This window comes from Yarrowia lipolytica, chromosome 1C (assembly GCF_001761485.1).
Source record: "Yarrowia lipolytica chromosome 1C, complete sequence".
Classification (NCBI taxonomy): Eukaryota; Fungi; Ascomycota; class Dipodascomycetes; order Dipodascales; genus Yarrowia; species Yarrowia lipolytica.
This window is the reverse complement of record NC_090772.1, coordinates 1,630,383-1,649,776: the sequence shown is the minus strand read 5'-3', so window position 1 is coordinate 1,649,776 and position 19,394 is coordinate 1,630,383. Positions and strand designations below refer to the sequence as shown.

Below are 19,394 nucleotides of genomic sequence, written 5' to 3'. Positions count from 1 at the left end.
TTATTTAAAATAATATTTATCTCATCACACAACGACGAGCACTTGTATGTCATTCTTTGTTTCTTTGTTGCATATTGTTGTTTCTTTTTCCATAACCGTTGGTGGCGGTTACTTCTGCAAGATATTGCAACGGAAGTAGAAATAGGGGTTGTCGAAGAGACGTAAAAAGGGAGCTCATAGGTGTCGTTAAACGAGTGATTATAGCACAAGTAGAAGAGGTACGAGTATTTATTTGTATACGCGCTTTGATTCTGAAATTTTGTCGTAAAATATTGTAAAATATGGAAATACAAAAATATCATAAAACAGGGTAAAATATCATAAAACATGGTAAAATATTATAAAACATGGTAAAATATCGTAAAACAGGGTAAAATATCGTAAAAAAGTCGTAATTAAATCAGACTCTCATTTGTGCATATGTGCGGTTGTTTTATCCGGTACCCGGCCTCGAAAATATTTTATTATGCTGTGGAGCTGCAGTTATTTGCTTTTGCAGTATAATGTGGCTGGAGGGTCGTTCGAGCCGTGCGATACGATACACATACTGTAGCTCCATTAGTGGTCAGAAAGAGGTGTCATTGAGACGAGATAGCGGCAGAACTCGAGCTGGAAATCTAAAGGGTAGTAGATACTGGGAGTATTGAGGCTGTTTAGACCCCGATATTTGAATTTTCACCATCGTATGGGACCCTATGATATCTCTTTCCCCCCCCCTAACTGGCTCGAGTTAACTAATCTCAACTAATATTGACTTATTCTCAAGTATTGTACAAAATGTCAACCAAAAAAATTTAATCTACATTTTTGTTGGGGATTGCAGCACGACTGTCTTACCCCAGCGAAGCGCTGGATCAACTCCGATAAAGAAGGGAAATATCAGTGTTTTCCTTCCCATCGTACCACCGATAAATCCAGCCACTCACCGAGTCTAGTTGTTGTATTTTGCCTTCTCAACTTCCGACCCCGAAGTATCTCCGATCGGCTGATAACTTTATCGTATCTGGTGAGATTTCAGACGTCTTACCTAGCAGCTTGGAAACGCCTTTGAGTGGTTAAAGAAGCCATAAATGAGTCATTAAGACTGCCTAATTTGATTTATATAATAATATAATACACCTGTCTTACAATACTCGTCGCAAAACACACACGTAGTGAGCCCACTCCAGGCACCACCAACTTTGGTCCCAAGCGTGCATAACTGCACAGCTCTTCTGGTCGCCACTTCTCACCCAGACACCACACTACACAAAACAGCATGTTGCGACAGGTCGTCCGTCCTCTGAGAGGCTCCCGTATTTCTGCGCGGCTCCGGGGCCCCGGCGCTGGCTTCTTCTGTGCCCAAACCTCCTCTTCTGGCTTCTTTTCGTCTTTCCAGGTCACCCGAGCCATGTCGTACAAAACCAGAACCAACGGCCAATTGTACACCAAGGACTTCAAGCTGTACATTGAGAACGAGGCTGGCGATCCCATTTCCGCCTTCCATGACATTCCCGTGTACCCCGACAGCGGCAAGATTCGATTTGAGCAACCCAAGAGCGATCTGGTGAACATGGTGGTGGAGGTTCCGCGATGGAGCAACGCCAAGATGGAGATCTCAAAGTCTGCCGAGCTCAATCCCATCACCCAGGACGTGAAGAAGGACCGGGTTCGGTTTGTGCGAAACTTCTACCCCCATCACGGCTACTGTCACAACTACGGAGCTATCCCCCAGACGTGGGAGAACCCTCATGTCAAGGACAGCCTGACCCAAATTGAGGGAGACAATGACCCCATTGACGTTGTGGACATTGGCCAGGCTCTCGGAAAAATGGGCCAGGTCAAGACCGTCAAGGTGGTCGGCGCCCTAGGTCTTATTGATGAGGGCGAGACCGACTGGAAGATTATCGCCATTGACGTTCGAGACCCGCGAGCCGCCAAGATCAACGACATTTCCGACGTGTCCAAGTCGGTTCTCAATGACATCTACGACTGGTTCAAGTACTACAAGGTGCCTGACGGAAAGCCTGCTAACAACTTTGCCTTCGATGGCAAGTTCCTCAACAAAGCTGAGGCTCTCGACGTGGTGTACGAGGGTCACGTACATTGGCTGGAGCTACTCAAGGGAAACGTTCCTGCCGGCGAGATTGATCTGACCAATGTGACTCTGACCGACACCAAGGGATTCAAGAGCAGACACGATGTGGCAATCAAGGCCAATGAGGTGGTTGAGCCTGCCAAGGTCAGCTCCAGCGTCAACGACTGGCTAGTTGTTGAGCGGGAATAAGCTAATAATAAGCATATTCTGACTACGGGCTTCTAAGCATTTGAACTGCTCTTTGGCCATACACTACACAAGTCGCTTCTAGTGGCTACATATATATTTGGTACATAGTTAACTGTTTTCAGTATAGTGGAGGCAAGCCAGGCACCCAGGCCTAAGGAGGATGTTATAAATGCATCAGTCCTGGGTTCATCTGAGCATGCCTCCCTTCTAGGGGTTCATTGTGACAGGGGCAAGAGCTCCAATGGCGGCGGGAGTGCGAGTGATAGGCGGAGAAAAGACCAAAGGTCTACGTTGAGCTGACTTACAGAAGTCGGTTTGTCCGATTAGAATGCAAATGGCAAGTGATGAGCCCTCAGAGCCCCAGAGAGCAGCTGGTGATGTCAAAGTTGAACCATTTGACGAGGATATTGTGAGTTTGCATCACTCACTGGTTCCGGAATGTGGAATTGCGTTTTCTTGGCTGTCCTGATGATGTGAGAATTACGTGCCCTGACTAGCATCGGAACACCACCACCATAGTCGATTGAATATTAATGGCTTCTGCGGGCTGATTTTGCAGTTTATATGATGAATAGGGCACGGTCGTTGTACTCTATGCTCTGTTGATTGGTAGACCAGGACACACAATTTATGAGTAAAGGATTACATTTTCAGATCGCGTATAGAAATGAAACTAGCAGAGAGATGGTCAATCACGAAGCTTTGCGAGACCCAGAGAGAGACAACAGTTATTGTATGTAGTCTCTCGGAACGGTTTGCGTACAGTAGCCTGGATAGTGCGAGATAATGTGCATGTGTGCATGATATCTTCGGTTGCTACCAAACTCGGACTTCAAGAGTCCAATGAAATAATATCTGGGGTCGTTGACTGCTACAAATAAAGTAGTAGATGAATTGCAACATCTCAAGTCAACTGTATTGCTTTTTGTCGCCAACAAATACTATATAAACTGTGTCTCCCCCATATATTCGCTATCTTTGGAGTGAGGAGTAGACAAGCATGTTCCTTTGTCGATTCATAGGTCACTGGGGTTGCTTAAATCAAGTCAAGCCATGGTCAGGTCTGCTGTCAAAGAGATTGGTTACCTTCAGGGATCTCTCCCTCGAGTGGAAGGGAGAATATCTTGCGATTGTGATCTCGGGATCTGTCAGGTTCAGGGTAGTGTTGAAAATATCCATCACTGCAATGTTTGAGATTGCACTTGTTTGCTCGTCGTGTTCTGGGAAGCATGCGACCAGAAAGCAGGTTCGAGCTCAATCGAGCTGTTTCCTGCCTGGGCTGCTTTCATCTCTAAGAGACAACTCCAGCTTAACCCAGTGGCCAAAATATTGGCCATGTGCCCCATACACTGGCCCTTCTCACTGTAGCTCACTGGCCGGTGTCAACGCAATCTTGGCTATCCTAACGAGACGACTCCTTGAAATTAGCGTCGAAATGCTGCGTTATCAGCAACTAGTCGTATATCATTCAATGACAAACTTCTGAGAACAAACTGTTCAGCGATGCGGCCCGGTGTATCCCTCCAGCATCAATCAGACCTTTCGGATGAGGCAGCCCAATCGATGTGGTCTTATTTGGACATCAGACTCTCAATCAGTTCGCGGTCACTAAGAAGACACTCCCCAGGTCGGTGATCACCACTCTGTGTCTACATCCACTCTGCCCCAGGTTCAATGTCGAGGGCCACTTGCAGTTCAGTACAATGTACTGTACCTAACTCGAATGGAGCACACTGTATGATGGCACCATTCATGGGTTTAAGCTAGAGATATATCAACACGTCTGCCAATGCAATTCACAATACTCCTGTTGTTCAGAGTTCGTACCAGCCTGTTCTTCCCAAGGTCGGTCATATTGTCAGGAAAGGATCTCTCGAAGACCCGCGGCAGCCAGTTGTCACTTGTGTCTCGTGCCGGCGTAAGTTCCTCCCCACAAGTAGGAATATTAAGACTAGTCGGCCCTCTCCTACTTGCAGATGTTCTTCATCGGACTTCTTGTCCTCTTGACCTGTCTGCAAAGGCTTGTGTACTTGTAGAGTTCCACTTGTGAATGGAATTGTAGGTGTCGCAGGCATCATTATCCTCGCCAAACTACACGTACTGGATCCTCACTCCAAACCTGTCGATTACTGTAACTTGAGCAGTATGTACTCTTGTTTTCTCCCCGAGGGAACATTTTTATTGCTCTTGAGTATTTTCAATTGACACACCAAGTCGCCAGTGCGTGTGTATCATGTGTCGGAGAAGCCGTACCGTGCCATGGGTAGATCACTGTGTTGAGTTTCTTCGGCGCTTAGGGTCAATCTTGGACTCCTCTCTGCTTCTTCCTGAGTCGCCCAGGACCTACAATGTACTGTACAGTAGGTAGCAGCTCAAATATAGATGGATCATTTTACATGCATATTATCGCTTATAATTTAAATGCATAATCGCAGCGGGAAGTAAAACTCTCCTTCAACTACTTTTAGAAGTACTTGTAAAAGTACTTGTAAAAGTGCTGTAAACATCCGTGAATCGTCCGCTTGTAGTCGACGCTCGTATGTTGTCACACCAACGTCGAAATGGGTCTATACCTTCCACCACTGTGTTGCATACTGGCACATTCTAGTGGCGGAATGTGCATCGCGGCCCATACTCGTTTCAACCTAAAAACAGGCGTGCAATAATACAATAATGGTGATGGGAGAGTGAATATATAGCGCATGGAGACAATAAAATCAGATGAGAAACCAACAAATAAACCAGGGATGGGGAGTGATATGCTTGCATCATGGATAGTTCTCTTTTTTTGTACAAGACCTGAAAGGTCATGTTCGTGAAAAATAACTGCATGTACTGCATACTTGTATCATATGGGAACGGAAGAAGAAAGATTGAATCAAAAGAGACGAAAAATATATGAGAAAACCAATTGCTGTCTCTGTAACACTAACCAACAAACCACGACACGATGATTACCTACAAGTACACCTTGAGCTGTGCCATTGTCCGCAACATTGTCCGCAACAGTCCCAACTCACTATTACCCATAACGCCCGACCCCGCCTAAAGCTCACGTCTTCTGGATTACGTCTCAGTTTTGGACTGCTGGCTGAGACATACTTTTATCAGAAAGGCCAGAGACTACAGGAGCAGTGATACTGCTGTGTACACCACAAAGATGAAACGCCGCAATTGCACAGTACATCTACCCAACACACCCCTGCAAAAGTCGATTAACTTTGCTCAACAAGAGATAGCCGTGATATAGCTCACGGTTGATTGACGGGATCATCAGAATTTGGCATAGCAACAGGGCGCTGGTGTAGCGTGAAGATGGAGTTAGACGGCACGGATAATCCATTGTTCCGCGCGATCCCCACAATAAGACCCCGTGTTCTCCTTATCTCTATTTATCCGTTGACCCACCACCAAATGTCTCAATCCAATCAAATCATAAATCATCAGTCATTAATCTAAATAAATAATTGCGGAATCCCGCTCTATATACAACACGTTTAACAGCTCACTGTTCTCTGGACCGTATCCACGTGGAAAAGTCTATCGCTCTGGCGGATCACCAGGTATCTCGAGGTGGAGTGAGCGAATTCGGGCTGTCCGGCCCGAGTGTCGAACTCAACAGGAACAAGCGAGTTGGTATTTGTGTTTCGGAGAGTATGTCCGTCCAAGACAAACAACTGACCATTGCTGCACTGCATGTAGGTGGCCAGATCGAGCTCGGACTTGTCGTTTCTCTGAAGATCCAGCCGTCGTAGCTGTCCTTGTGTCCAGTCCACATAGTAGTGGTTGGTTTGTCCGCTGATAAAATACTTTTGTCGAACAAAGGTAAGCTCCGAGTTGTGACCGAGACACTCCATTTCGTATTGTCGGTCCAGCTCTTCGCAAGGGTCCTCGTCCTTGACCAGCAAGTCCTTCTCGAACACATGGGGCACGTCCACGGTGGTTTTGGTGCCATCAGCGCTGTGTTTGAAGATCCGCACGGCCGGTCCAATCTCGGAAAACAACATGTAGACGGTGTCCCCATTGAGACACGAGTGGGAGTAGCCACAGTCGGCCTTGAGGTCCTCCAGAGACATATCCGAGTCGTCAAACGGGATGGATGAGGTGGTTTCTAGAAGCGACACTGCCTTGGACGACGCAGTGTACTCCTTATTGCTGGCGAGGTTCATCAGAGCAGCCTTGGCGGACTTGTGGGTGTGCAGGGTCGAAGGGTAGTGGGCGATTTCGTCGACGAGAGGGCTCCACAAACAGTCGGACGAGGTTTCCAGCAGCTCGTGGAAGGGCTTGATTGTGTGTAGGCGGCAGACGTCGGGGCCATCGAGGTGGCCAAAGACCATGTGCCACAGTTCGGGGGGCAAAGTGTTCATCTTGATGTTTTTGTGTGTACTGTAAGAAGAGTAGTTTTTCTTTCCATCTCAGTGCCTCTATCCATCTATATATATATTTGGTTGTGCAAAGGTCTAAAGGCCATCTAAGTTTACCAGAATCGGTAGATGGAGTAGCTCAACAAGGCAAAGATCATCGCATGTGACAACAGGGTCTGCACAAGAGACTGTTGTTTTTTTAGCCCAGACAAGCCGTTTCGTTTTTAGCCCGTCATGAGGGGTATGGGGTGCGTTTTGCCACTTTGACCGGTCAGATGCTGATGGCGTACGACCCGCCAAATGGCCGCAATACTGATACTTCGGTCCCCTCTCGGTCCCATCTCAGCCCGTCTTCCGTGCGTCCAGATGGACTTTAGTGAAGATCCTCGCATTCACATGCTCAACAATCAGCTTCAACGGGTAGCCGGCTGCAAGTTTTTACCCTTTGTAAAACTCTAATGGAGATGTGAAAGTGACAGAATCAGATTTAATCCGTGGAAAACGAGCATGTATTATGGAATTTTTTTCCTCAAACGCGGTCACCGAGAAGATGGTCCCTATGTCCTCCGGTCCTCTCGAGCTGCTCGTAGCATCTCTACATCGAGAGAGAAGGCAATCGCTCAACCTCAGCATTGCCCCTGCAGCTAAGTTGATGTGGATGCAGGCAGAGTGGACGTAGAAAAGGTACTTGTAGTGGCAACAGGAGCAGTTGTCGACTGAGACATTGCCACCGTGTGATTCATCTGCTTGGCGCCAATCATATCCAGCAACAGCGATACAATCAGAGGAGGCAACGGAGGAAGATCCACGGTTGCCGTGGTTCCTACCGCAAAGAGAAGCACAGTGATGATGTTTAGTTTCATGGTGAGAGATGACGAATAGACATCTACAGTGCCATCTGTATTTATATTGAATATGTGCACAACTCGCCCCCTATTCGTCCATACTGGTATGCACTCGTCCATACTGGTATGCACTCGTCCATACTGCTGACCGCTGACACCTAACACTCAACCACTGGCCATAGTTGTCCGATCGCTTCCACGACATGAACAAGACTAAAGATAGATTTAACATCACCCAAGGTTGCATCGTATTATATGATCTTCTTCACGGACACGCGAATCAGAGTCCCAAGCCGATTATCCAACGTGATTATCAGGGCCAATCCTACGAGTACGGTATGTACCGTTATCATCTCAATGGTCACAAACGAGTGCGTCAAGAAACACAAGCTGTGGTCAACGAGGAACACATACTGCCATGAATCAAAGTGGGATTTACGCACACGCATGACGTGTTTCGAACTGCCATGAACGTCACATTCCATCCTTTCACATGCGAGGCCGATATTAATCCGTTTATCCGCCATAAACAATCACATGTCAAATTAACATTTTCCCCTTATTTTAAGGTTTTGAGAGTCACGTGATCCATTATTTAGAGCGCACGATCAACCTTTTTTTAAACCTCAAAAATCGGTCCCTTGGCCCAGTTGGTTAAGGCGTCGTGCTAATAAGAAATAGCAGCTTTGCAACGCGAAGATCAGCAGTTCGATCCTGCTAGGGACCATTTTTGTTGAATTTCTTTCTTTTTTTAACATTTTTTCTTTCTTTCTTAAAAGCGGTTGCGCAAAGATGATCGTTTTTTTTGGATGGCGAAACATACTGTACGGAAACACGCACAATATCTAGACTCGATATTACATCAAATAATTTATAAATTACATGGCATGTGGTATACAAGCAAATGCCATAGACGTAGAGACGCTGCCGGACTAACCACTAGGTCCGGACAGTCGTTTTGTAGGTCCAAATGCGGAACAATTCAACAGCCATAGGGCATAAGGATCACTCCTCATCTCTGACGAACCGAACGGGACCATCACGTTCTTCACCATCAGCACCCTCGAATCCCTTTCCAGCTTTGCCCAGAACATCGAATCGCTTCTCGGTCTCGAGTCGATCAATGGTATCTTCCGCCACACTGTCTCCACTAGCACTGGGTCTGTAAATAGACTGAACAGCCTCCTGAGCTGAAAATAGAGACTTGTCGTAGTATTGGTCTTCGTTGAAACCACGCTGAAGAGATCCACTCTTGGAGAATAGTCTGGAGTCGAATTGGGCCTCTCCTGCCAGTTTTTGAGGTTGAGCTGCGCCCAAGGCCACCCGCTCTGAAATATCTCGGCTGTTCTCCTTGGCGAGCTGCTTGATTTTCTGCTGGGTGCCCATTTTGGATAGTCGCAGGTCCCGCTCGGCCTCCCTCTTTCGTTCCAGGCGCTCCGTCTTTCTCTTCTTGGCTGCTCGTTCCAGTTCGTACCCAGGAGATCTAGATCGAGAATCTGATCTGCCTCTGAAACGCGACTCGGGAGATCTTGACCGAGAGTACGATCTACCTCTGGACCTAGACTCGTAAGGAGACCGCGATCTAGAGTATGATCGATCAGACGCAGACAATGACCGCGATAGAGATCTATCAGAATCACCATCTCTTGACACAGAGCGCAGTCTCTCTCTGGATCTGCCTCTGTCATCTTCTCCATCTGCCTCTTTCTCCTTACCCTTGCTCTCATCGCCCACCTCTCTTTCTTGTCGAGCCCTACGTGCTAGCTCTCGAAGTTTTTCCTCCTGCTCCTGGGCCTGTCGTTCCGCCACCCGCTGTTGCATCTCTCGTCGCTTGCCAATATCATCCCGCATAGTTTTTTCGTTCTGGTTCAGCACCTCGCTGAACTTTGCAAAGTTTTCGTTGACCTTGACATCCTCCAAGCCACGTCCATCGGCAGCCATACGCTTGTCCAATGAAATAGTAAAGCCCTTTTGATTCTTCCAGTTTGATACAGTCGATGGGATAGCCCAATCCTTCTGGTCCTGTGCAGTGAGTTTCCGTGGAGGAGAGCGCAAGATGGGAGCAGGAGGCGACGCAGGACGACCTGGAACCTTGGTATGCTTGAACTTGGGTGGCTCAAGGGGATCCTGGGGGAGATCAACCATCTTGATGATCTTCTGTGATTCGCCACCCTCAGTTCCCATCATGCTGTTGGCTGTGTATCGAATGTACTGAGGATCAGACTTGTTTTTGGTGCCAGACTTGTCGTTGGCGGCCAAACGTTTATCGAAGGCTGCCTGAGTAGCCAGGGCTGTCGATTGCTCTGCCTCTTCACCTGGTTTCTCAAGCGACACAGTTCCGGCGTCGATCCGCTCTCTCAGAGGAATCAGCGAGTCGTACGACGTCTGAACATGTCGATCAGCAGCATGGCCCTGGGTAGCAATTAACGAGTAGTCAGCAGACCCAGAGGCATCCATCTTGAGAGTAATCGCGTTGGAAGACACGGAGCCGGGCTTGCCCATGTTTCGGGGGTACTGGGCAATGTGAATTTCCGGATAGGCTCCCCCATCGTTGAAGTCGGCCTGGGATGTGGGTTTCCAGTCGGTTCGGGAGCCGTATTTCGGGACAGAGTCGTTTTTGGCCATCGACACGGCGTTTGTCGTGAAAATGGACATTTTCGGCCCCGGAGTCGGGTACCGCGGAGCTGGTAGCAGCGCCGTTATCGAAGTCATGCTGTTGTGCTGTGGGAGATCGGGACTTGAAAATGAAATGAGAAGCCAACCAAAAATGGTGATGTTCATGCATGATAGAGTTGGAGGTGCGAAGATGAGAGGATCTGGGAGCAGAGGCCAGAGGAGCGGTACACAGAAGAAATATGGAGTATGAAGCGACGAGACAAGAAGACTCGATCACAGGGTCGAACCAAATTCAACAATACACAGTCTAATCTGCACATGCTCTCATCACAGAGTTGGCTTAGTAATACGATCCTGCCATCTTGGCAGAGTACGAAGAGAAGAACACGAATAAGTGGATATATATGTCAGAGCTAAGACAGAGCATGTATTTCCGCAACAAAAATCTTAATATATACTCTCATATACATGGAATTGCATTAAAATGACCTCCCCCCTTGAGCACAACACACGTTATAGTTACCAAGTAACCGTCAATCACTACAATACGAGCACTTGTAGCTAATTACCCCTCGTACACCCAGAGTCCAACGGTCTCGCTTCACTATCATTGCACTTCCCGCTCATTGTCTCACTCTACTGCACCATCGATGATCCATTCTGGACGGGGATTTGGTTCATTTTTCACAAGTCGGTTCAATTTCACGGCGTTAAGTTATTTTTGTTTCTCTGATAAGGCGTCGCCAATAGAACCACGGGTTTAATATGCAGAAGCGGGCTTCACTTTTTTTTTTTCTCTGACAAAAACTGTCCTTGACGAAATTATAAAATTAAATAATTAATATATAAAAATAAATAAAATGAAAATATAAAATTAAAATATGGAAAAATTAATGATATATGACCAGTCGTGTTTATAGCGAGGAAAAAAACTCGAAAAAACTCGAAAAAACTCGAGGAACTCGAAAATGACTCGAAAGACTCGAAAAAAACTCGAAAAAAACTCAGCTAACGGAACTTTCAGCTTAGCGAAATCTCATCTAATATCGGATAAAAGTTTCCCGGCTGAATTAGTGGTAACAACGGCTGGCTGACGTGACTCGGCTCGCTCAACGTGTGTTGGCTCATCATGTTTTTTGCCACAAACGGATAAAAAAAGCAGATCAGAAAAGTTACTGTGGCCGAACCGCTGGATGCGCGATAAATCCGAATCACGTGATCACTTGGGGAAAGAAGAACGCCCGTAGTGTAGTTGGCATCTGGGACCACCACGGAGCCGAACCACGTCTCATTCCAGCCAGTGTAACATCATTTTCTCTGAGATTAACCCCCATCCCGAAAGAGGTATATGACTCCCAACCCCCGAATTTTAGCGTTCGGATTTAGCGTTGGGTACTGGGTCCCTTGTAGTTGGAGATAGTTGGGAGTTTGGACTTGCCAAGTAAATCCAAGTAGAGCTCACAAGAGGCAACATCTGCTCATTTGGAACATTTAGCGGCGGAAAAGGCGGGTTTTATGTGTGTTAATCTAATCAGTAACAACCGAGCACCCGATTACCTGTCTTTTTGTCACTTATCTCCCCATCAGCCCCACTTTGTAAAGGGCATCGGAGCATATAGCATGCATGGTATGGTAGCAATAAAGGGCGTGATTCACGTGATGAGAAGTTTGAAAAAAATGAATGTACAATGAGAAACGGACAATAACTTATTCACAATACTCGGAGCACCCTTCAACCCCTGTGGATACCCCCGTTTCAACGTTGCTGTTTGCAACGCCCATTTACTTAGCTTTAGTTGACATTGTTCTCTTTTGTCCCAACAAGAAAATTGGCTTTGCATAGCCAGGGCAAGGGCAGCATATGTTTGTTTGTACAACAGCCACTTCATCACTCTCACCCCACCACGACACACACGAAATGAGTTCCAACAAGGCCAGCAAGTCACAATTGAGCGCGTTCACCTCGTTCATGACGGGACTGGCGTCCTCCGGAGGTGACATTGCCTCTGTCACCGCCCCTCCCTTCATTCTGGCTCCCATTTCTTTGGTTGAGTACACCCAGTACTGGGCACAAAGCCAGCAGCTGTTCCTGGACGCTGCTGATGACGGAATCAGCGGCGAGGAGCGAATTCTGCGAGTGCTGAGATGGTTCATTTCCACGCTGCGAGGCCAGTACTGCTCCCGAAACGAGAGCATGGGAACCGAGAAGAAGCCTCTCAACCCCTTCCTCGGTGAGCTATTTACAGGCAAGTGGAGCGTCGGCGAGGGCGAGGACTTCTCCGTTCTTGCTGCCGAGCAGGTGTCTCACCATCCCCCCATCTCTGCCTTTGGTATTTTCAACGACAACAAGGGAGTGACCGCTGAGGGTTACTTTGGATTCAAGACCTCGATTTCCGCCACCACTATCGGTGTCAAGCAGTTTGGCCACACTCTGCTGCATCTTAAGAACCAGGACGTTTCGTACCTGGTAACCCTCCCTGCTCTGCACATTGAGGGTATCATCTACGCGTCCCCTTACGTCGAACTGGAGGGCCACTCGTTTATTCAGTCCTCCGACGGATACAAGATTGATCTCAGCTACTCCGGAAAGGGTTACTTCTCCGGCAAGAAGAACACTTTCAAGGCCAAGGTGATGAAGGATGGTGCTGTTATCAACACCGTCAAGGGCCAGTGGAGCGGTAAGTCTTCGCTGTACAAGGGCGACGGCAAGGAGAAGGGAGACCAGGGTGTCCCCTTCTTTGACTCCATGGCCACTGACCAGCAGAAGCTCACTGTCAAGCCTATCGAGGCTCAGGATCCTCTTGAGACGCAGAGGGCATGGGCTCCCGTTCGAGAGGCTATCAAGGAGGGTGACTACGATAAGATCCACACGGAAAAGAGCAAGATTGAGCAGGCACAAAGAGATCTGCGTGCCGAGGAGAAGGAGAAGGGCGAGTCTTGGCAGCGAAAGTGGTTCACCGAGGCCATCTCTTCCAAGGAGGACCCTACCACCGATGCTGTTTACCGGGGTCTCCTTGAGCAGCTCGGCGAGGAGGGTCTGTTTGTGCGAGATTCCAACTGGCGATTTTCTCGAGACGGTTACAACTCTGGCAACGTCCATGCCTAAGCGTGCGTTGATGTTAGCAGTGCTTAGATAGTGTATTTAGAATAATATGGTGTTTGATAGTTACTTGATGGTGAGCAGCAGGACATCTGGGAGAGTGCCACGGGTCAATGGGTGATACTACGGGGTTCTTTGTTGGGGGTTTGGGGATGTTGTTCTACAAACTGAGCACTGAAGAAATCGTTCCTGAATGGCGGCATTGATTGTGCACGACACAACGGTCTGGTGGATATGAGGGGACATGGAAGTGGGTTGATGGGCCCGGAAGATGGTTAATGGATCTGGAAGATGGTTAATGGATCTGGAAGATGGTTAATGGATCTGAAAATGGTTTAACGGACATGAAAGCTATGGTTGAATGGTCGTCTACAGGACAAGTACATGCTGGTTCACGCGTTGTTCGAGGGAGTGTGTACATGCACAAGCTAACCATTCCAGACCAGCATCATGGCTCTACGTAGGGTGACGGCACTGTTCATAGCACTCCAGCTGTGATCTCACCGATCGTGTTTTTCATTCACCCATTCTGTCTCAGCACACGGCTTGAAGGCCCTTACGTTGTCTTGACCTTTATTGGCTAGGGAACATAACATAAACACAAGGTATCGGTACCAATATAGCAACTATTAGTTTGAACTCTCGGGCATAAGACACTTTCTCTCAGATAGGCATTGAAAAAGAAGCGGCACCACGAGGAATTGTACTGGCAATCGTTCACCGCTTGTCAGCATCGTACTTGTCAGTATCATAATCGTTCCTGGTAGGTTCAATATGCATCCAAGTCTGCTAGGATCAGTTGGCCTACGGGTTAGGGTATCCCTTTCTGTCCCACTGCCACCGTCCACTCGCACCTCACTCACCTCCACTCACGTCCTGTCACCTCCCACCACTGGTGCGACTCCACGTGACTGTTTTACGGAGATAGTAGCATCTCCTGTCACCGGCAGCAGAGAGCTTCCTCTTTGGGCGGCAACTTTATTTTTTTAGTACTGACGCTGATAGAGGACTGTGTCTTCATTGGATTGGGGCAACTTTATCGCGCAGTGTTGAGACACATGTGGCGATCGGTGGGAGCCACTATGGCGGATGGAGAGGCGCTGTGTGGGGCGTGTCGAGGGCGTTTTTTCGGGCGGTTGGCGCGTATCAAAGTGTTGGTCCGAGCCGCGGCTTGTTGATGCTCGACCGACATTCCCCTCACGGCGGTTTGGGCTTGTGGTACCAGTAGCATTGTTCTGCTGTAACGTCAACACAGCCTTCTTTCACACTCTGTATTGAGCGTAACAGTGATAGTGCCGCCCAATACAGAGAGAGAGAGGCACAACTGCTGGTGGGTGGGGGAAGGCACAAACGGGCGACAGTGATGGGGACGCCAACACACCAAGGGGGGGGATGGGGGCGGGCAACACGAGCCGAAAAAAACTCCGGTTGGCCGACCGTGAAGACGCAGAGACTCGACAGGTCTCAGCCACCCCGGTTTGCACCCTCTTTTCCCGTCGTTTCCGTCCACTGTGCTGCTTCACTCCCTCAGCCGTTATCCCTCAATTAGTCTCTGGGGTTTGTTGTTTTGCCTTGCACTGTTGGCAGCAAGGGTCAAAGTGTACTATAACATTCCATTGGGCCGCAATAGCCGGGCTTCATGTCCCAACCACAGGCAGAGGAGTGGCCCGCAGAGCAACGTGGAGGGGCGGAGGGGCCAAAAAAAAGACGTGGTTCGTCGTGAAAAATTGCGACGAGTCGAACGCACTTTTCGGATTTCCCATCGGACCGCAAACCGTCAAGTTGGCCCGTTGACCCACCAAAGAAGATTCGCCGGGTAACGCCAAATCTCACACACGCAATTTTTGTTAGGCAACCCGCATGGTACTATGTGGGCCCGCTATAAACCTCCTTCTCCTCCCTCACACAGTGTAAAAAACCCACACTACACGCCTCTTAACAATTTGAAAGTAAGCTCCCAACATGCGGCCCAACATACCGCGCACCACAGAGCGGTGAGGATACACCGAGGCACAGACACGACGGGGGACCACTCGGATACAACGGACGGAAGAGACAGACACGCTGGCAACTTGCACACACGCCTTTTCCAACCGCCACAGACAACAGGGCCGTGCACCACCACCCACAGTGTACGGTGTGTGGTGGAACACAGTCACGTCTGTTTGTGGCGCGGGAACGTGTTGCGACGGTTGCAAACGTGTTCACGGGATCTTTTCGACCCGCCTCTGGCCATTTCACGCTGCGGTGGCGCCCTGTCGAGTCGTTGTCGACTTGTCGTCGAGGTTTGCGACTCATACCATACAAGTCCCACAGTGATATGGGGTGTGGAAACACATGGCCATCGTGGTGAGCAATTGAGCCTGCCACATGTCCATGCTGTTGCCATCTACTCACAGTCACGGTGGCAATGTTGTGGCTCGCTCAACTCGACGACAAGCTGACTCTGAACCTCGGGCCTCCCATGTCCTTACACATGGGAGCCCATCTTGCACTCACTGCAACATTCACGCCATCTCACGTGCCACACACGTGTGTGCATCAGGTCTATCGGCTACCAGGACGCTCCCAACGGCCCCGCCAGGTTCTCTGTCCAGCTCGACCGGTTGCAACGGCCGCTCAGCCAAACACATGGACATCGCCTTGAGTGGGTGGATTAGGATTGGGACCGGGATTTGAGTTTGCATATTTGCAGTGGTGCTTAACACAAGCGACTCATGGACAATAGCAACTCAAACTCTGTCGCTCCATACATCCCAACTAAGCTTTCTCCCAAACAGGCTTACGCGACTGTACTAATAGTTCCTGACGCGCCCACACACACCTTTTCTTCTCACACATACTAACCCAAGATGCCCAAGGACGCCTCCGCCCCCCGACGAACCCGAAAGACCACCGGAAAGAAGAAGAAGGGTGAGTATCCTCGATGCAGCCACTGCATCACCCACTTCAACAGCTTCTGTTGCTTGCCTCACATGACATTAATGGTGTTGTGGTTGGCTGTCGACAGTTTGTTTGGTCAATGCCACACTTTTTTGTCTCGACAACAACAGACCATGCAGATGTGTTGATGACCACGGCAACAACGTCACCACAACACCACTGTTGATCCGTGTGTCTAGTCGCGTGTGATGTGCTCGCGTGCCGTTGAGCACGGTCATTCGCGTCGTTGACCCGTTACGACACCAATGTCCCGCTCAATGCTTCACGATGCGGCTTCCCACCCACTTGCATTACTAACATAGACCCCAACGCCCCCAAGCGTGCCCTGTCCGCTTACATGTTCTTCGCCAACGATAACCGTGACGCCATCCGAGCCGACAACCCCGGTATCGCCTTTGGCCAGGTTGGTAAGGCTCTCGGTGAGAAGTGGAAGACTCTCACTGATGCTGAGAAGGTCCCTTACGAGGAGAAGGCTACTGCCGATAAGAAGCGATACGAGGACGAAAAGGCTGCCTACAAGGCCAACGCCGCCGAGTTCGACGAGGAGGAGTAATCTCCCTCTCATCGAATAGGATCTGGACTCGTTTATTTAAATCAGCCGACTCAGGGCTTGTGTATTATTTTATCTATGTTTCGCTTATATTAATGAACTAGCACTGGGGCGACTCAGTGTTCTGTTGGTACACACACTTGTTCTGTAGCGAGAAAGTAAAAGTGGAACTCACTTTGCCATGTTCCAAAACATACACGCAATATGTATCGAACATGTAGGGACGTGCACTGCATGGTCTTAAATTGTGTATGAGTTTACCAGTACGACTACAGCGCAAGTTTCCAGGTGATAGAGTAAAATTGTTGTACTTTTTTGGAGCACTTTTAGGAGCAAGCCAAGTCACAAAAAGTCGGTCGAATAGGATGCTCAATTGGTATGTGCTTAGAGCAAGTATCTCCAAGTACATAGTCCGGTCCATTTCCATGGAACTTGCTGATGCTGATTAAGTGATGAATGGGCAGTGCACTTTGGTGCAATTTGGTGTTACTGTTGCTGTCAGGACTTAGGACTCAATGCACTGTTCATAAAACAACAGATAAGCACCACTTTCCTCCTTCAACACGTCCTTAGTATGGCATTCCCAGATACTATCATCACTGATTCTCCACCATTCGTACTTGCCCACATTTGGTCCACCAGTAGAGTTCCCATTATTCAAGACCAGGGTCGAGTACAACGACTCCACCAGCTGCGATTCCTCACCCTCGTCGGCTTCGTCGGGTGAGGTGTTCTCAGTGGTGCCGGTATCGAGACCCTTGAGGTCGCTATAACTAGAACTGTTGGAATGAGTGACATAACTGGTAGATGACGTGGAAGCGGCGGCCTTTGACACAGGCGACGGCTGAGACGCAGACAGAGATGGAGAGGGAATGGTGGTGTCCACAGAGATTTCTGGAGGTTCAGATCCACTTCTCGGAACCGCCACTCCACCTTCCTTCTCCATACCATTCTTATCACCTCCAGCTCGCTTGGAGTATCGCTGAATGCATCCCTTCCACCACGTGAGGTTCTTGCGTCGATAGCACTCGTAATGTCCCGTGTAGTGCGTACCGTTGTGTCGAATCATGGCCACCAGGCGGTACTTGACGCGTTTCTTGGCCTTGAGCGATTTGAGACCCGAGGCAAGAGCATCGCCTTCTTCTCCAGGAGAGTCCTCGCGCGACCGCACGTTGGGATTGCTCTCATACAAGTCAATGAACTCAGGACAGCTCACCTTGCAACTGTTTCGAGACGCGTTGTCACCAGAGTAGATGGATCGAGACAGATGCAGAGACAAAATGAGCGGCAGCTTTGAGAACCGTGTGGATTTGGAGATAGGCGAGGTGATGTTCTTTGGAAGAGCCTCCTCAAGCTCCTCGGGCAGCTGATCAATCTTGGCTGAGTAGGAACTCAGCTGTTCCACCAGCTCGGGAGTGTACTTGGCCTTTGAGCCATTGATCCCGGTTCCAATAAATGCAGAAGGGTTGGAAGAAACCGCCTTGAGTCTGCACGACACACATCCGTAGTCTTTGATGTATTCTGGAGCGGTCATGCGATCAATGAGGTCTGTGAGACTGGCATGTCGCTTTTGGGGAACCATGAGAGACAAGACGAGAAAATTGGTCGACTGTACAGGCGGGAGGTATCCACAACGCGAACAGGCAATTCTGTCGATGGTGGATCCTTCAAATGGGAATGATGCAAGCATTTCCGGGTCTGTGACTGCCGACTGGGGTGTCGGTGCTGCAGGAGGCAAAAAGTCGGTCCCAATGTCTGCCTCGGGGATCGAGCTGCTGGCGACGCTTTCTCTGTCACTGCTGTGCTGTCCCGGTCGCAGAATACCATCCTTCACGGCAGCTTCGTACTCGTTTGAGAGACATTCGAGAATGAGATGCAAGAGTTCGTGAGCATCATGCTGGTTGCGACTGATCCGCGAGTTGTAGATTTGTTCGAGAATAACAAGAAACTTCCACGGGGACACAGTCTTGGGGTTCTTGACGGGCTCGTTAAGCTCCATGATCATGGACCCCAGTGCTCGTGTCAGTCTCAAGTACTGCTTGCCCTTGGCATCGACCGGATAATTGTTTTTGCGCGAGTTGTTCAGCAGGTTCTCTTGGGGGATTCCCACTAACATGGCCTCGTCAATATACAGCAGCAGCGATCGTAGCGAGGCCAGAGCCTGCAAATTCGAGTTTGCAAAGCAATCATTGGCCAGGTTCACCAGACCAACTGTGTATCGTCCTGGGCGTTTCGAACGCGAGCTAAAGACAGAAAACATGCGATCGGGGAGCAGGGAGGGCGCAAAAATGTAGATGCAGAGCGAGGTGGTGGCGGTGGTGGTGATAAGAGTCGATATGGACGGTCTATGTTGCGGGAGAAGGTGTTTGTGTAGAAATGCCACTACCTGAGCGTACAGAACGGACCACCAGTGAGGTTGGGCCACGGTGGCGACAGACGAAGAAACGGCTGCAAGGTCCTCGTCGAGCTGCGAGTAACTGGCGAGAAAGGAGTTTGACACAGACGAAAGCCAGTCCTGAAGATGAGAAGTCGTCAGCCCTGGGGGCATGTGTTTTCGGGTTGAGAAGCTGAGCAGAGGTGTTGCTCAGTAGATGTGCAAGGGTGTGGACTGTGTGTTTCGGTGGTGGTATGCTGATTGCAACACTCGCTATGCCGTTGGAGAATTAGACTGCTGGTGTTCTTATCCGGGTGCTAGATCACAAGTCAAGGT

The 19,394-nt window shown here is 49.1% G+C and overlaps 9 protein-coding genes and 1 non-coding gene across 10 annotated transcripts; 6 read left to right on the top strand and 4 right to left on the bottom strand.

Annotated features, from left to right (window-relative positions):
• Positions 1-1,258: 1,258 nt before the first annotated feature.
• YALI1_C16485g (uncharacterized protein) lies at positions 1,259-2,266 on the top strand (the record flags this gene model as incomplete). Its single annotated transcript, XM_501737.3, has 1 exon — positions 1,259-2,266. The coding sequence occupies one exon, from the start codon at positions 1,259-1,261 to the stop codon at positions 2,264-2,266; it is 1,008 nt and encodes a 335-aa protein (XP_501737.2).
• Positions 2,267-5,763: 3,497 nt separating this feature from the next.
• Positions 5,764-6,633, bottom strand: YALI1_C16431g (uncharacterized protein; the record flags this gene model as incomplete). Its single annotated transcript, XM_501736.3, has 1 exon — positions 5,764-6,633. One exon carries the CDS (start codon positions 6,631-6,633, stop codon positions 5,764-5,766), a length of 870 nt encoding a protein of 289 aa, XP_501736.1.
• Positions 6,634-7,068: 435 nt separating this feature from the next.
• On the bottom strand, positions 7,069-7,680 carry YALI1_C16420g (uncharacterized protein; the record flags this gene model as incomplete). Its single annotated transcript, XM_068282315.1, has 2 exons — positions 7,069-7,555; positions 7,598-7,680. The coding sequence occupies 2 exons, from the start codon at positions 7,678-7,680 to the stop codon at positions 7,069-7,071; spliced, it is 570 nt and encodes a 189-aa protein (XP_068138416.1).
• A 430-nt stretch (positions 7,681-8,110) lies between these two features.
• YALI1_C16416r lies at positions 8,111-8,202 on the top strand. The gene has a single exon. It is a non-coding gene; the product is annotated as a tRNA-Ile (tRNA).
• Positions 8,203-8,480: 278 nt separating this feature from the next.
• On the bottom strand, positions 8,481-10,256 carry YALI1_C16395g (uncharacterized protein; the record flags this gene model as incomplete). The annotated part of the gene is made up of 1 exon (XM_501735.3): positions 8,481-10,256. One exon carries the CDS (start codon positions 10,254-10,256, stop codon positions 8,481-8,483), a length of 1,776 nt encoding a protein of 591 aa, XP_501735.3.
• A 1,696-nt stretch (positions 10,257-11,952) lies between these two features.
• YALI1_C16378g (uncharacterized protein) lies at positions 11,953-13,197 on the top strand (the record flags this gene model as incomplete). The annotated part of the gene is made up of 1 exon (XM_501734.3): positions 11,953-13,197. The coding sequence occupies one exon, from the start codon at positions 11,953-11,955 to the stop codon at positions 13,195-13,197; it is 1,245 nt and encodes a 414-aa protein (XP_501734.3).
• Positions 13,198-14,280: 1,083 nt separating this feature from the next.
• YALI1_C16352g (uncharacterized protein) lies at positions 14,281-14,985 on the top strand (the record flags this gene model as incomplete). The annotated part of the gene is made up of 2 exons (XM_068282314.1): positions 14,281-14,462; positions 14,508-14,985. 2 exons carry the CDS (start codon positions 14,281-14,283, stop codon positions 14,983-14,985), a joined length of 660 nt encoding a protein of 219 aa, XP_068138415.1.
• Positions 14,986-15,059: 74 nt separating this feature from the next.
• On the top strand, positions 15,060-15,635 carry YALI1_C16347g (uncharacterized protein; the record flags this gene model as incomplete). Its single annotated transcript, XM_068282313.1, has 1 exon — positions 15,060-15,635. The coding sequence occupies one exon, from the start codon at positions 15,060-15,062 to the stop codon at positions 15,633-15,635; it is 576 nt and encodes a 191-aa protein (XP_068138414.1).
• A 408-nt stretch (positions 15,636-16,043) lies between these two features.
• On the top strand, positions 16,044-16,687 carry YALI1_C16333g (uncharacterized protein; the record flags this gene model as incomplete). The annotated part of the gene is made up of 2 exons (XM_501733.3): positions 16,044-16,104; positions 16,437-16,687. The coding sequence occupies 2 exons, from the start codon at positions 16,044-16,046 to the stop codon at positions 16,685-16,687; spliced, it is 312 nt and encodes a 103-aa protein (XP_501733.3).
• A 502-nt stretch (positions 16,688-17,189) lies between these two features.
• On the bottom strand, positions 17,190-19,232 carry YALI1_C16305g (uncharacterized protein; the record flags this gene model as incomplete). The annotated part of the gene is made up of 1 exon (XM_501732.3): positions 17,190-19,232. One exon carries the CDS (start codon positions 19,230-19,232, stop codon positions 17,190-17,192), a length of 2,043 nt encoding a protein of 680 aa, XP_501732.3.
• Positions 19,233-19,394: the final 162 nt, after the last annotated feature.